General features: G+C 29.9%; 1 protein-coding gene across 1 annotated transcript; it reads left to right on the top strand.

Annotated features, from left to right (window-relative positions):
- Positions 1 to 6737: 6737 nt before the first annotated feature.
- LOC112422762 (uncharacterized) lies at positions 6738 to 7277 on the top strand. The gene has a single exon (XM_024786411.1). It carries the CDS (start codon positions 6738 to 6740, stop codon positions 7275 to 7277), a length of 540 nt encoding a protein of 179 aa, XP_024642179.1.
- Positions 7278 to 16205: the final 8928 nt, after the last annotated feature.

Genomic DNA, 16205 nt, shown 5'->3' with positions numbered 1-16205 from the left:
TAATCAACAAAAGTACAATTAAATCCAAAAGATAAAAACACTATAAATAATTAATATATTTTTAAAAAATTAACTAATTAGTAAGAGTTTGTATTAGCTTTGGTTTGTCAGTCATTCAATATATCAAATGGATATGATTACCTATGTTTTAATTTTTCACTCTTAATAAAAATATTAATTTTTTACTTAATCACAATGATCACTATGATCGCAATTATAAATAAAAAAACCTAAATTCAAAATTTTAGTTACATCTATTATTTTTATTGGTTTCATAAATAACATTCATTGACATTATTTTTTTAATTTATCAAAATAAGCACATTTTGGAATAAAATTTACCTCATAAATATATGTATATTTTATATTTTATTAAAAAAAATGAATTTTTATGTTAAATTTTGAATATAAAAAAAGCATTAACAAATCATGTTTCGTTTTATATTTGTGAACAAAAAATAAGTTTAAAACACAAAAACAATATTTTTAAAATAATAGGTTATCGCTAATTATTCACACTTAGGGAAACTTAATTTTTGTATTTACTTTAGAATTTGTGTAAAGTTTAAGACATAAGTAAATTGTAAATTGAAAATATGGAAATTGGTTTTTATTTTTTTATTTAAGTGTCAATACATGCAACAAAAACGATTTGTTCAATTGAAAATTGAAATTCCCAAGACAATAAAAGAGGTGCCCTGCATCACCATACAAAATAACATTATACCAAAAGGTGTACAAACTTTACCAAAATAGACCTGTAATAAAAAATAAAATAAAAACCTTCTTAACATTCTTCAACTCCTCAATAGTGGTCCTAGGAGTAAGTAAGAGAAACTCCTCATTTACAGGTATGCGAGATGAATTTGGTAACTGGATCAATCCCGATGCAGGAGAATTTGTATTTGCACTAAGAAAACTATAATAAAAAGTATCAATCAATAATATTATAACTTAAGAAAAAAGAATGTTATATTAAAAAAGAAATATATACCTTTTCCTTAGTTCCTTTGTTTCACCAATTTCAGAATTGAATGTGATTCTAGTGGAAGAAAATGCCTTTTACAATGCTGGTTTTACTATCATTAAGATTCAAAAGTATATGAATTAAGTATATATATTCGTATAAACAAACAATCACAATTGCTAGTCATAAATTATTACCTTGAAACAATTTAACTTTTGTCAACATAATGGCTACAACAGCATTTTGAGATTCACCGGAAGATAGGAAAGAGTTCAGCTCTTCAACATACTCTCCAAAAAGAGTACATTTAAAACGGTACGTACCTATTTAAAATTGTCAAAGATTATACAAATATTAATAAAAATACTATAATACAGGTCTTGAAAAATTACAATTACAAAATAAATAAATTAAACCTACCCATTTGAATCCAATTCAATGACATTCTTTTAGTTTTTACACCATCTCTTTCGTACTTTCTTTCAACTCCAACTCCAATCATGACTCCTGTCACGTCATTTTTCGGAGATCAAGGCTATTTGATTAGCTTTTGACTCACATATTATTTCACGACTGAACATTTATTTTTTTTAGAAAAAGGGAAAAAAAGTTCAAACTACCCCTATTTGAAAATTTTTTGGGTTCGGGGGTTAGTTACATAAAGGGAAGGTGTTAGCACCCTTTATGTCCGTAGTACTCTACGGGAACCTCTTGGTTTTATTTAATTTAATGTGCTATAAACTTGCTTGCTTTTGGAAAAAAGAATTTAATGTGATGATTAAAAGAAAAAAGAAAGTGAGACCTAATTATCTACATTTTTATTGATTTGGAAGGACATGGTCCTCTGCCTACGTACCCGTGAGGGATCAAAACCTCGTAGTTCGGGGTAGAAAATGACGTTTGATTGGTTTTTATGTTTTTTATTACTTTTGAAAAAGGTTTTAAAATGAAAAGCCAAGTGGCAAATAAGTGTTTGTTTGTGTTTTTTAATATTGAAAAAAGAGACTTTAAGTAAAGTTAAATTGATTGAAGTTTGATTAAGAAAATAAAATAAAAATGCGGTCAATTGATTTGGATCAAGGTTTATTATGAAAATATTTTTGTGATTTTGATTATTTGCATGTTTTTTGTTGTTTTTTGGAATATTAAATAAAAATTAAACTAACGGAGCAATAAAAATAAAAGCGCGTGGATTTTTATAGTGACGTTGGATCACCACAAAATCCCTAATCTAATTTTTTTGCATTTTTGGATATATCTAAGGCGGTAAAGAAATAAAATGACACACACACCCACACACTTTTCTCATTTATATTTACATTGGACCTAAATACATTCTAATTGCTGGAAAATAAATAACAGTAATTAAAATGCTAAATAGAAATAAAAAAAAATGCAAAAATGCTAAAAAGAAATAAAATGCAAGAAAATAAAAGAAATTGACAACCGAAGGGGCAAAAATTACCGAAGGGACTTATTCCGAAGGGACAGAAAAAAGAGGGAGAAGAAAAGAATAGCTCGTCAACACAAGCTAAAGAGGGAGAAGAGAGAAAAGTTCTTTGACAACTCAAGAGAACTTTTGGTGTGTGAAATTGTGTGGAATGAGGGCTCTATTTATAGGTGAGGAGTTTGATGAAAAAAGGAAAATTGGTTTAATAGAAATGATGGACAATTATGTGAATTTTGAAAAAGGAATGTTAAAGTTTACACTTTGATTTGAATTTTTTTTTTAGACCTTGGGCATTTTATTTTTGGACCTATTGACACTTTGTTTTTTTTTTTTACACTAATTAATTAAAAAGAAATAAAATAAAAATAAAATAAATCTAATACGAAATAAAAATAAAAACAAATTAAACTAAATTATGTAAAGAAAAATAAAATTAAAAGATGGAAAATAAAAATTATTAAATATAAAAAAGTAACTTATCTTAAAATTAAAATTAATAAAAGATGGAAAGAAAATAAAAAAGAGAAAAGAGGGTCCGACTCGAAATCAAAAAATGAGGTATTTTAAAATACCTCCCTGCCGAATTTTTTTTACTGAAAAATCAGAGATCGATCAGAGTCGAGTGACATGTGTCAGTGGGGCCTTAGGTCAAAAATTGGGTATGACAACTCCAATTACATCTGCATATATAACACACATTAAAATATCGATCAAATTACTATTTATTATTTAAAGAATATAACGTACAATTGAATCATGTTAAACAAAACATTTTATTAATTCAATATATAAATTATTGTGTTATTTTTGTAAGCAAAAATAATATTTAAAAAAATCTACATAAAGAAAATTATAGTCACTTACCAACTAAGTAGTTGTTGTCGTAAGATTCATTGAAAACATCAGGTGCAGGTGTAAACGAATACACGTTTGTTGGGACCAAAACAGTTTTAGATAGTTTAACTTTTGTGTTGATTGTGAAATTCAGTTTATATTCGTTGTGTGATGGTCGATACGAACCACTGTTGCTAGCAACATTAAATTAGAAAATCGTGAACACCATTCCCTCTTGGAGTTGTTCCTTGAACTTGTAGATCAATGTTCTTCGTATAGACGCACCAATTCGATCACCCTAGATAAAAAAGATGAGAACACTATACTTTAAACAAAAAATACTAAAAAAAACAACAACAAAAAAACGATATGAAAAAGGTACCTTTCGATCCATTAGAACCAACTCCATGGAAAATGGTAGTTTTTTATTTTTGTAGTCTTGACCAAACCAAGCACGAACAACCCTCACAACCAATGTCCACGATTGTTTTCTTGGCGAAACATTAGAGATGAAGTTGTGTTTCGTTGACATTTTCCTTTGCAATAGAAAAATTACAGAAATAGTTTAGAATATAGATACCAGAGCACCATAGAACGGAAAACGAATAACTACATTTTGTGATTGTTATGTACTCATACCCAAAATCTCTACTATTTATATAGAAAAATAGTACCATAACGGTTAATATAAATTAATTATCAATTTGACCGTTTTAAAATTAATATTATCAACGTCTTTAATATTATAAAACGTGCATTAAACGATTAAATTATATTTCATGTAACGTACAAAAAATTAACTTCATAACATATGAAATTTAATTTAATATTTAATAATATCTTATAAATAATTATGTAATATAGTTTTGTAACAAACAAAAATTAATTATATAACCTTAAAAACTAATTAATACAATTAATTTTTTAATTAGTAGGTTAATGCCTTAGTGTAACATCCCAAAATTCAAAATATAATTTATTCAGTTTATTTATTATAATTTTGTAACCAACCAAATTTTGAATGTTAGATATAAATGTTAATTGAATACTAATTAGATTAATAATTATTTGATTTGTAACGTTCAAATTTTTATTGTAAAATATAAATTTTAATCGAAACAGTAATTATATTAATCATTATCTGATTATAACCAACTATTTACTTTATGTACAATTTAATGTTAAATAAAAAACAGTTTTTAATAATAATTAAAATTATTAAGCTTGTATTATAAATTAGGAGGAATTTTGGGAACATATGCCAAGTAGGCTTTTGATGAGGTGGACATCCTTAGAGGAAAGGAATTTGAAATAGGCTATTTCTAAGAACTCTAAATTGTTAGTATAAAGATATGAAAGGTTACTAGTAAGCTTTAACAATCTAAGGATTTCAACATCTATAGAGCCTTTCTTGCAATCATTACCACTTAGAGTAAAGAAAACAATTTCTACTATCAAAATTCTTCGGAACCTTGATAGTAGAAATAAATGCAGGAACAAGTTTTAGTCCAACTGTTTTTATCAAATGCTTTATGGCGAGGGTTTTCTCTTCGGATTGAGTGCAGTTCCGCAGAAGCTTGATGATGGTTATTGCTTTCCTTACATTGAGTATTGATGAAACCCTTTGCTTGTTGAAGCTTACACCAGTGGGTCAAACATTGAAACATTGTATATAAACCTTTCTAGTAACCTTTTATGCAGATCCAGACGATCCGGAAGCATGTGAATTTCGGTGACTTATGTTTTATCATATTATTTGTAGGCATTTTTCCGTTTTATGCTGTTAACTTGAGTGATGTGAGTTTGTTCGCAGATTCACCTTTTACGTTTTTAGCAATGTTTGTATCTGATGTAATATATCGATTTGAATGAATGAATATCGTTTTGTTTTTGTCCAAAAAAAAAATGTATTGGTCAATTTCTGAAGAAAAAAAATCAATTGGTCAAAAAATGGTCCGCTTTTGTTTCGAAAAAAAGTTTTATCTGGAAAATATTTAAATTTTAAAAATCTCGATACAAGTTTAGAAAAAATTCAGATTATTTTTTTCAATAATTTTATTTCAGAATTTTTAAAAAAAAATTTTAGCAATTAAAATATTGGAAAAAAATCTTTTATTATGAAGATTTAACGATTTTGGCTAATGATTCTAACAAAAATATATTTTGGGGCTAGAATAAGAATTTTTTATTCTCAAATAATATTAGAGTGTTTTTCTATCGTCGTGGAAATTCCATTTTTCCTAGAACTTAATGTAATTCAAAATTTTCAAAAATAATTAGAAAATATATTTCGAAAAAGTTCAGATTTTTCTTTCGAAATTAAAAGTTCGTTTTTTTATACAAAAAATAAATTGGTAATAAAAAAATTTCCAAAATTTATTTAAAAAAAAATCCAGAGTTTTTTTTTTAGATTTTTTTTTACTTTCAAAAATTAATTTTTAAAAATCGAATTCCAGATAGTTTAGGTGTTGGTGATACACGGTTAGATATGATGAACTTCCTTTATCCAACTGTCTTCTTTTTAAGAGATTTAAAATTAATAAAATAGGACAAAATCGATGACGAAAACAAAGATAAGGATCAAATTGAAAAGTTTAATAGTTAGTGGACCAAACTGAGAAATTAAAATAAGTTAAAGGATCAGGGATGTATTAAGCCATTAACTATATATCAAATAAAATATTTTTGTCATTATTTCTACCAAAACATGTCATGACCTTTTTTTTTATTAATTCGGGTATCCTCCGCACGCAACTTGCAAAGACTAATCCTTTAAACCTTGCAAGATCCAAATGGGTACAACTCAATGAATGTTTTAATCTGTTGCATACACAATGTTGGATTCGAACCCAATACCAAAGACTCATGTCATTTCATATAAGTGGCGTCTTGGTTTAATTCGCGAAAGCTTTTTGATGTAATTGTTTGAGCAATATTATTAGAAAAATGAAATCCACAACTTTAATCGGGTATGGGGATGGAGCATGTAAAACTCATCCCCACCCCACTTTATTGTGTCTATCCACAAGACTATCATCCGAGTTCGGAGAATCATTTTTTTTAAGGAAAACTTTAAAGGCCATTAATTCACCATAATTGGGAAGAATTAACTTCCCTTGACTCTAATGTGAATAAATTTTTTCTTGGAAAACTTTAAAAGCTATTGATTGACTCACCATAATTGTCAAAGAAATAACTTTCCTTGGCTCTCCCCGTCCACCATACACCCTTCGGTCACAATTATAAGAAAAATCTACTTCTTAGATTCATTCAATAAATGATGTATGTGGTCAATATTATAGACTACATACTTCATTTATTGAATGAATCTAAAAATTAGATTTTTGCTTATAATAGTGACCAGAGAGGGTGTAAATAGTCTTGCCTTTATCTTTTTTTTCTCACTATTTATATGATTCTGCTCACATCTTGCCCAATATGCATTTATTTCTCAATTTTTCTACCTCCATAGACATCATTGGAAAAATGAAATCCACAACACAAACATCATTGTTCATTTTCTTCTTGTGCATCATATCTTATGCTCCTCTTCCAACAATATCTATCAGCTTGTATGAATCTTTATGCAATGAGTACAACAACCCTGGCCAAAATATCCAATTATGCTTGAATATTTTGAAAACTGACCCAAAAATCACCTCAGCCACAAATTACCATGACCTCTCGCTGCATATCTTGGAGCTGGTTCTAAATGACGCAGCAGCGGTTCAACGTGATTTTTTTGAAAAGAGAAAACTTTTTCCCACTGATCCAGCTCTCAACAGTTGTTATAATGAATTCTATGTAACAACTATTAATGAATTACAAAAGGCATTGATTTTGTTGCCAACTGATCCTCATACTGCAAGAGATAGTGCAATAGCTGCTGGTTTTGGAGCTAATAATTGTGAGACAGCTTTTGAAAAACCACAGGAAAAGTATGTGCGTGCTGCAATCCATCTTCGAAACAATGAAATGTATTTTCTATGTGTAATTGCATCTTTATCTATAATTCATCTTATGTAGTGTAGGCTTATGAAATCAACCATTGACAATTGTCAGCCTAATAATTTTGAATTTTCGATGTAAGCAAATCAAGTAGCCACTAGTATGACTAGTATGATACCCGTGCTTGGATTTAACGCTTTTATAAAATATTATAAAATTAAGGGTTAATTAAGTTTTTGGTCCCTATAAATATCTGCAATTTTGTTTTTAAAAATAAAAAAACTTCTCACACAAAATTAGTGAGTATTTAACTTATTTGAGAAATAAATTAGCATAAATTTAAATTAAACTTAGTATTCATTATAAAGTTTTTTTTTTTATGAAAAAGTATAAATTATAAATTTAAATAAGAAGAAGAAGCAAGAGACTTCTAACAAAAACAGATTACAAAGAATATTGTTTGATGCGAATAATTGATATACAATCAGAGGTGTTTAAAAATACAATGATGAATTCTAAGTTTGAAATACAATTGAATATTGTTTGAAATGAACAAATTGATATTCCGACGCTAGACTTATGAATTTCTGAGATATGAAAGTTTGTAAGAAATTCTAAGTGATTGATGAGTAGTAAGTTTTTGCTTTCAGCGAAAGTGACGTCCATTGACCCTCTGACATGTTCAGAACCATTGTGCTTGATCTTTAGAATAATTCAAACTTGATATCCAATGATTATGCTCCTTTGTCCTTTAACTTGTCCAGATGTTGACCTTTAGAGTCTGAAAGATCTTCAGAGCCTAAACACTTTTATGTCTTACTCCCGCTTTCGTCATAAACAAAAATAATTGAAAAAAGTGAGAAAAGATTTGATAAAAACATAATACGAAATATTCAGAAGCAATTCCTCTTGCCTTTTGACTAGTTCAACTTGAATTTCACTCTGACGTTTCTGTTCTTGCATACTTCCATTAACTGAGCTTTCATGGTTTCTGTAGTCAGCTTCTGTTCAATCAAACCTGCTTCCACTTCATCCATAAATTGAATTCTTTCTAGCTCTTCCAGATCCAGTCTCTTAACAATCACTTTGTTTGGTTTGACAAAGAATTTGGATAATAGGGAACCTTGAAGACCAAATTTAAGAATTTGAAAAACTTCTTGGGGAACCTCTTCAAAGTAGGCTGAGTCTGATGTCTGTCTTGACACATATTTCTTCAGCTTTACTTCCTCCAGATTCCTGACTACTTTTGAGAACCAGCTCTTGAGGGCTTCTTTTTTGGCAGTAATTGAGATATTCTTCAGATCGTCCAACGTTGTGTTCACAATCTTCGTCAGATTCTACCATTTATCAGCATAATTCACAAAGTGAATAACTTGATGTCATGCTTCCAGAAGTTCTTCCAGGATGTCAAATATAACCTTACACACTTCTTGCATCCCAAGGTTTTGGGATAAGGTTGGAGGAGGGTTCATGGTTGGTTGAATGGAAGACGAAGTGATTTTGATTTCTGTTATTATAGGTTATGGAATATGAGAATGTGATATATCCATAATGTAATCATCAATGGCTAAGTCTATTTGAGTGGAGTTAATTTGTTGAATTTCAGGTTGGTTTACTGATGAGTCAATAATTAGAGTTTTTAAATGGTTATTTTAGTTTATTTTATTTGGATTTTATGTGTTTTTATTTACTTTCTAGAACTATTTTACTTCAATTACTTGTTAGGGTGTGTTTGTTTCAAGTTATAATTTTTGATTCCCGGGAATAAAATGATAGGAATCTATATGCCTATGTTTGTTACAAGTTTACTAAATTTTATTCCTGGATATAAAATGTTCCTGGGAATAGAAAAAATTTCCAAGGAAAAGGGTGGGAATAAAGTTCCCATGGAGATGGAATAAATTCATAAATAGTTTACCTATTACAATCCCTATTTTTATGGTTCCTAGGAATATTATAAAGCTAACCAAACATATTTTTCCTAAATTCCTTGGAATAAAATTCCCATCTTTATATTCCAAGGAATGTTATTCCTAGAAATAAATTTGGTAAACTTGAAACAAACACACAAAGATCACATTAGTTATTACCCAACAGTTAAAGATCACATTAGAAGCAAAGAATTAACATCATAAAATCACTGTGTTTTTAGTGGGACAGCTGGATATAAAGCTGTTACAAATTATTCCACTTATAACACCTATTAGAAGCAAAGAATTTCAGACTCTGGACTTCAGAGTATGATGACTTCAGAAGCTGGAATTCATTTAGAGTCTCAGTGAAGAGATTCTGATAGACTTTTTAGCTTCTGAATCTCATCAGATTCTGAATTCCTTATTCAGAGGCAAGCAACATTCTGAGATAAATTGCATGTTCAAATTTTTATTAATAAAATCAAATTTATCTTCCGCTAAGGGTTTTATGAATATATCATCCTATTGATGATCAGTGTCAATGAATTGAATATCCAGAACACCTTTTTGAACATATTCTCTTATTAAATGATGTTTTTTTTTCAATGTTCTTGGCTATTGAATATAGAATTGGATTTTTTGACAAACAAATAGCAGCAATATTATCACATAAAATGGGAATATTGTTTTCATGGATTGGATAGTCTTCCAACTGATGTTTCATCCAGAGAAGTTGTGAGCAAGAACTTGCAGCTGAGATGTATTCTGCTTTTGTTGTTGACAATGCAAAAGTAGATTGTCTTTTGCTAGCCCATGATATCAGACTCTCACCAAGAAATTGACAATTTCCACTAGTTGATTTTCTTTCAATCATATCCATCTTATATAAAGTTATGTCATGATTAACTGCATAAGATAGAAGTAACCTTATTGTTTTCGGTCTTGCAACTGGAGCAAATGTATTAGTGTAATCAATACCCTCTCGTTGATTGTAACGTTGAGCTACAAGTATTTCTTTGTTTTTGATAACGTCACTAAGTTCATTTAGCTTGTTTTTGAACTCCCATTTTATTCCAATAATGTTCTTCTTGCATTGCAACTATCCATCCATTGATTATACACTTTTTTATTTTATTTTTTTTATTTCTAAGGTGGGAGAATTAACACATCGGTTCCCCATGTATTCTATTTCTAAATTGATATTCATCGTTTTATGCAATTAAAAGAAAAAGAAATTTTAATTGCACGAAACTATTATTAATTTTAAAGGTAATGAAAATCAGTCATCGTGACCTTAACTCAGTTGATAAGGACAATGCAGAATATATGCAAGATTTGGGGTTCAAACCTCGATCACCAAAAAAAAAAAGTAATGAAAATCCCACTATTTTGATTAAATTATTTAATATCACGAATAGATTATCTTATACATGGAGAAAGGAAGTAGAATCACAAGATTTTAATGAATTAATGGTATGTAAACTATTTTTAATTTTTTCAGATATATAGTCAACTTATTTGAGAAGGAATGCGGTAGCCATTATAGTGGATTCGGCATGGAAAAATGATAGATGAATGTAAAAACGATAGGATATCAAATCATATTCTTAAAATTTATAGTAGAACAATACATCTTTAATGTTATTAGTGCTCATGCACCTTGGGTAGAGTTGGAAAAACACCATAACGTGAGGTTTTAGGTTTGGGATGATTTAGGAGACTTAATTCACAATATACTATTGGGAGAAAATATTTTTCTAGATGGGTGTATAAATGGGATATAAGGAGTTTTGAAGGTGTGCATCGGGATATGGCCTCAAAGAGATAAATCAAGAGGGTAAATTCATCTTATAGTTTAGAAAAGGCTTAATTGCACTTTTGGCCCCCTATCTTTTCAAAATTTGCGATTTTGACCCCCTACTAATTAAAATACAAAACAACTCCATAAGTATTGGATCTTTGGCAGTTTTGGCCGCCAAAGCCAATTTTGACTTGGTCAACGCACACGTGGACACCACGTGTATTTTTTTTTTTTTTTTGTAATTAAAAAAATAATTTTTATTTTTTAATTAAATTTTTTTTATTTTTTTATTATTTAAAAAAGTATATTTTTTAATTAAAAAAAGATTTTTTTAAATCTAAAAAAACTATTTATTTATTTTAAATTGCCACATCAGCGAAGACTAAGTCAAAATTGGCCTTGGGCGCTAAAACTACCAAAGATCCAATACATAGGGGGCTTTTTTGTATTTTAATTAGTTACGGGGTCAAAATCGCAACTTTTGAAAAGATAGAGGGCCAAAAGTGCAATTAAGCCTTTAGAAAAAGATAGAAGCATCTTATCACATATGAGATTGAGGTGCAATGTTTTCGGGAAAAGATTGGATGACACATGAGATTAGAAAAGTATTAAAAGGTAACAGATTAAAGAGCTTTTGGACATACGGGTAAATAATTTTGGTGGTGGAACAAGTGTTCAATGTAAAGGGAGAATCAAAAGGCAATGTAAAGAGCGTTGAATATGGAAAGAGCGTGGACATACGCTTTTTAACCCATTGTGATTATAACCCATTTGAATCTCCCTTTGATAAATGTTAAAAATGGGGCTGGTGTGGGAGGTAAAATAGCCGAGGAGGGGAGGTCTAACCCTGTTTGGTGGAATAATTTGATAAATGTTAAAAATGGGGCTGGTGTGGGAGGTGGGCGGTGGTTTGATGATAATGTGGGGCGTTGAATGAAGTAAGAACATAAACTTTTAATGGGTTATACCAATCCTTTGGCACCAAGTAGGGAGAAAAATATGTATAAAGTCTTGCTAAGGGACGGGAAAGAAAGACAAGAGATTTGGATCAAGTTTAGTGTATTAAATATAAAGAGGGAAAATTTGTTGTTTAGGAAAGATATATAAAGGAAATGGAAAAAAAATATCCTTGATTTATTGCATGAAGGTTACGTGATCTTATAAGTCTCTAAGAGACTAGGCTTTTGATTGAAGGATCAAAACTATAACTACTATCATGGTATTGAAGGACACGATTTAAAAAGAAGCGTTGAAAAGGATGAGTAATGGAAAGAAAAGTTGGGCCTGAAAACATATTGATTGAAGTGTGGAAAAGTTTTGGAGATAGAGGCAATAAGTAGCTCTCCAAAATTTTAAACAAAATCATGAGTACAAAGAGAATGTCAGATGAGTGAGGAAATTTTTTTTAATTATTATCTATAAGAACATGGAGGATATACAAAATTTTACAAATTATAGAAAAATTAAACTTATGAGTCATACCATAAAAAGAATCATTCACCATTCACCATGATGTGTGATGGAGCGATACCGGATGAATATAAAAAATATAAGTAATTGTTTCAATCTCACCAACATATATAATAGAAAATATAAGTATATTTTTTTTTTATTCAATAAAATGTATTATTTTATCTCACCAACATATTTATTTGTTAGGTTAATATTTACTCATTCGTTCAAGTTTGAATTCAAGACATGACTCCAACTCCTAATCTCTTAACCTAAGCTGGTTGAGCTACCATAAACCCCAATGCTCGCTTCCCCAAACAAAACTTCATATTTACTTTATACCTTTTTTTAATAACAAATGATAGCTATATAGTAATTATTAATAAAAGATTATGGGTTTAAATTCTGACGAATGAGTAAACATAGTAATTAATTCTTTTATTAATGTTTACTCATTCGTCAGAATTTAAACCCATAATCTTCAATTTCTTATCTCTAAACTCGTATCAGCTAAGCTACTCAAACCTCCATCCCTTGAAACAAAACTACATATAAACTTTATATTATTTGTGAAACCAAATATTTTAATACAACTATGTAATTCTTTTTACAAAAACTAGACACAATTATTTAGATTATAATTTATATTTTTTTGTAAAAACTTTATAGTGAATACTAAGTTTAATTTAAATTTATGCTTATTTATTTGTCAAATAACTTAAATACTCACTAATTTTGTGTGAGATGTTTTTTTTTTGTGTAAATTGGTTTTTAATTTTAAATAATATTTTATAAATACATTAATCAATGTACTTGGCACGGGTATCATACTAGTTAAATATAAGTGGGGTCTTGGATAAATTTGTGAAACATTTTTGATGTAATTGTTTGAGCAATATCATTAGAAAAATGAAATCCACAAGAATATAATCTGAGTTAGGAGAATCAATAATTTCTTGGAAAACTTTAAAAGTCATTAATTCACCATAATTGGGAAGAATTAACTTCCCTTGCATAATTGACTCTAATGTGAATCAATTTTTTCTTGGAAAACTTTAAGAGAAATTAATTCACCATAATTTTCAAAGAAATAACTTTCCTTGACTCTCCCTCCCCCCTCCACCATAATAGTCTTGCCTTTTTTATCTTTTTTTCTTGCTATTTATCTGATTTGCTACCTCCATACACATCATTAGAAAAATGAAATCCACAACACAAACATCATTGTTCATTTTCTTCTTGTGCATCATATCTTATGCTCCTCTTCCAGCAATATCTATCAGCTTGTATGAATCTTTATGCAATGAGTACAACAACCCTAGCAGAAATATCCAATTATGCTTGAATATTTTGAAAACTGACCCAAAAATCACCTCAGCGACGAATTACCATGACCTCTCCCAGCATATCTTGGAGAAGGCTGCACAAGATTCGCAAGTGGTTTTTCAAGATTTCCAGCAAGCGAAAAAACGTTTTCCCAATGATCCAGCTATTAACAGTTGTATAAAAGAATACACTGACACAGTTATTCAGGGATTCGTTGATGCAATGAGTTCGTTGCCGGTTGAACCTAAAAAATCAAGAGAAAGTGCAATAGCTGCTGGTTTTGGAGCTAATAATTGTCAGAAAGGTTTTGAAAAACCAGAGGAAAAGAAGGTTCTTGCTACAATCCATCTTCGAAACAATGAGATCTATTTTCTTGGTGTAATTGCTTCATTATCTATAATTCATCTTATTTAGTTGAGACATATAAAATAAACCATTGACAATTGTAGGATTTTCGATGTTAGCGAATAAAGTCACTACATGTTTTCCGTTATTAGTCGTTGTTATGGTTATTTTTATTATTATTAACAGAAACAAACTTGGAGGACTATGCTAAAACAAAACAAAAAAAAATATACAAAATCAACCACCTCATTAAGAATTCATAAGCTGAAAAACATATTGGGGTAAAACGAAACTAAACTAGGGGTTTGGTAGTTTAACTTGTTTGAGTTTAAGGTTAAAAGGTTGAATATTCAAGATTTAAGTTATAAAGAGAAAAAAACTAACATAACAATCAACACACTAATATTTTTCATTCAAAAAAAGCAAGGGAAAGAGTGATTTTTTTTGGTTTCAAGAGTCTCAAAGCTTTTCATATGGTCATGGTCATGGTTGGAAACCAAGCATGGAAATTGAAGACCAGCCTGGACGTGATTATTTTGGTGCTTCTATTACGCATAACCTGAGATATGCGTGGAAGGGCCTCAAGAGTGTTAGGGACGTTGTAAATCGAGGAATGAAGTGGAGTATTGGTACGGGCAAAACTATTCCGATGTGGAACCAACCTTGGCTGCGGGATAAAGTGTGTCTCACGCCGTTAATATATTTGCATATTATGTGGGATGATCTTAAAGTTAAGCATCTATTCAAACCAACTACTAAGCAGTTGAATCATGAATAATCAACTACGTGTTTGATTCTGAAACAGCTCAACAGATTCTTCGCACGCACATCTATTAGTTCAGGTTGGTATAACTACTTGGAGCTTTGAAAAAAACGTTGATTATTCATTTCGTGGTGCATATAGAGATATTATCAACAATGATGGCGCTGTAGTGCAACAAGAATTGTCTATATTTTCCTTCAAGAATTGTCTTCTTACTCGATTAAGACTGCAAACTCGACGGGTAGACTGCTCTTCTGTTTGTGCAGTTTGTGATGAAGTTGGCGAAGATTGAAATCACTTGTTCTTAGAATTTTGGTTGATGACAGTGCATTGGTTTATGGTGTAGTATTCGACCGATATGACACTCAATAAAAATAGATGTTTGGGGTAACATTGTGGAGCATTTGGAAGCATACAGATAATAAGGCGTGGAACAATGTTATTGAAATTGTTCAGGACATAAGTGATCGAGTTGGAATGTTTTAAAAAGTTGGCGGAACACACAAGAGATGCGCAGCAGAGTACTAAATAGGTCAGTGCAAGGCGAGATTGATCAGTGGACCAAACCGAGTCCAGGCCCTACAAATGTAATGTAGATGCATCTTTCTTACATTCACTTAACGAGGTAGACATTGGAGTATGCATTCGGGATAACGAGGGACAGTTTGTATCATAAAAAACATAATGGATTACACCCTTACTGGATGTAGATATTGGTAAAATATCTCAATCTAGTGAACAGATTCAAAAACGGTGGTTGACAGTATAAATTACAACAGTGACGGTGTTTCAGACTATATGGCCGTAATAAAGGATTGTAGACACTTACTACTCACTGATTTAGTGAACTTTGACGTGAAGTTCATTCGGACACAGGTCAACGGTGTTGCTTATAATTTAGCTACTGCAATTGTGGTCCAACTATAAGAATTTTAGATTTTCTCAACCACATCCCATCACCATTGATAGATAAGACCACATTTGTTCTCAAATTTTTCACCATGCTTTAGATTGACTTATTTGAATTCATTTATTACCATAAGTTTGTGAGGCTGTTTGAGATAACTTATCAAAACAGCTTAGGAAAATAACTTATAGCATACAATAACAATTAACTTTATGCTATAAAAATATCTTATGTAAGCTTATACATAAGGATTATCATGATAAGTGTTTGTGTTATATTAGGAAAAAATAAACACAAGGGTTTGTGCTATAATCAGCTAATAAGCTATTTATCCAAACACAACCGTAAAATTTGTAACCTAAAACTGTTGTGGAGTATGGGAAGTAAGAAGCAACTTCAACTCTTGCAAGCTCCATGATAAAGGGCCAAACAAACAAAAAATGAAACAAAAATATTGTGTAAATAAATTTAAAGTTTGCTAGAAGGCTAGTTAAAGTAA

The sequence above is a fragment of the Medicago truncatula genome, chromosome 6 (assembly GCF_003473485.1).
Source record: "Medicago truncatula cultivar Jemalong A17 chromosome 6, MtrunA17r5.0-ANR, whole genome shotgun sequence".
NCBI classification, from domain to species: Eukaryota; Viridiplantae; Streptophyta; class Magnoliopsida; order Fabales; family Fabaceae; genus Medicago; species Medicago truncatula.
The sequence above is the reverse complement of the archived record's forward strand: the minus strand, read 5'-3'. Positions and strand labels throughout refer to the sequence as shown.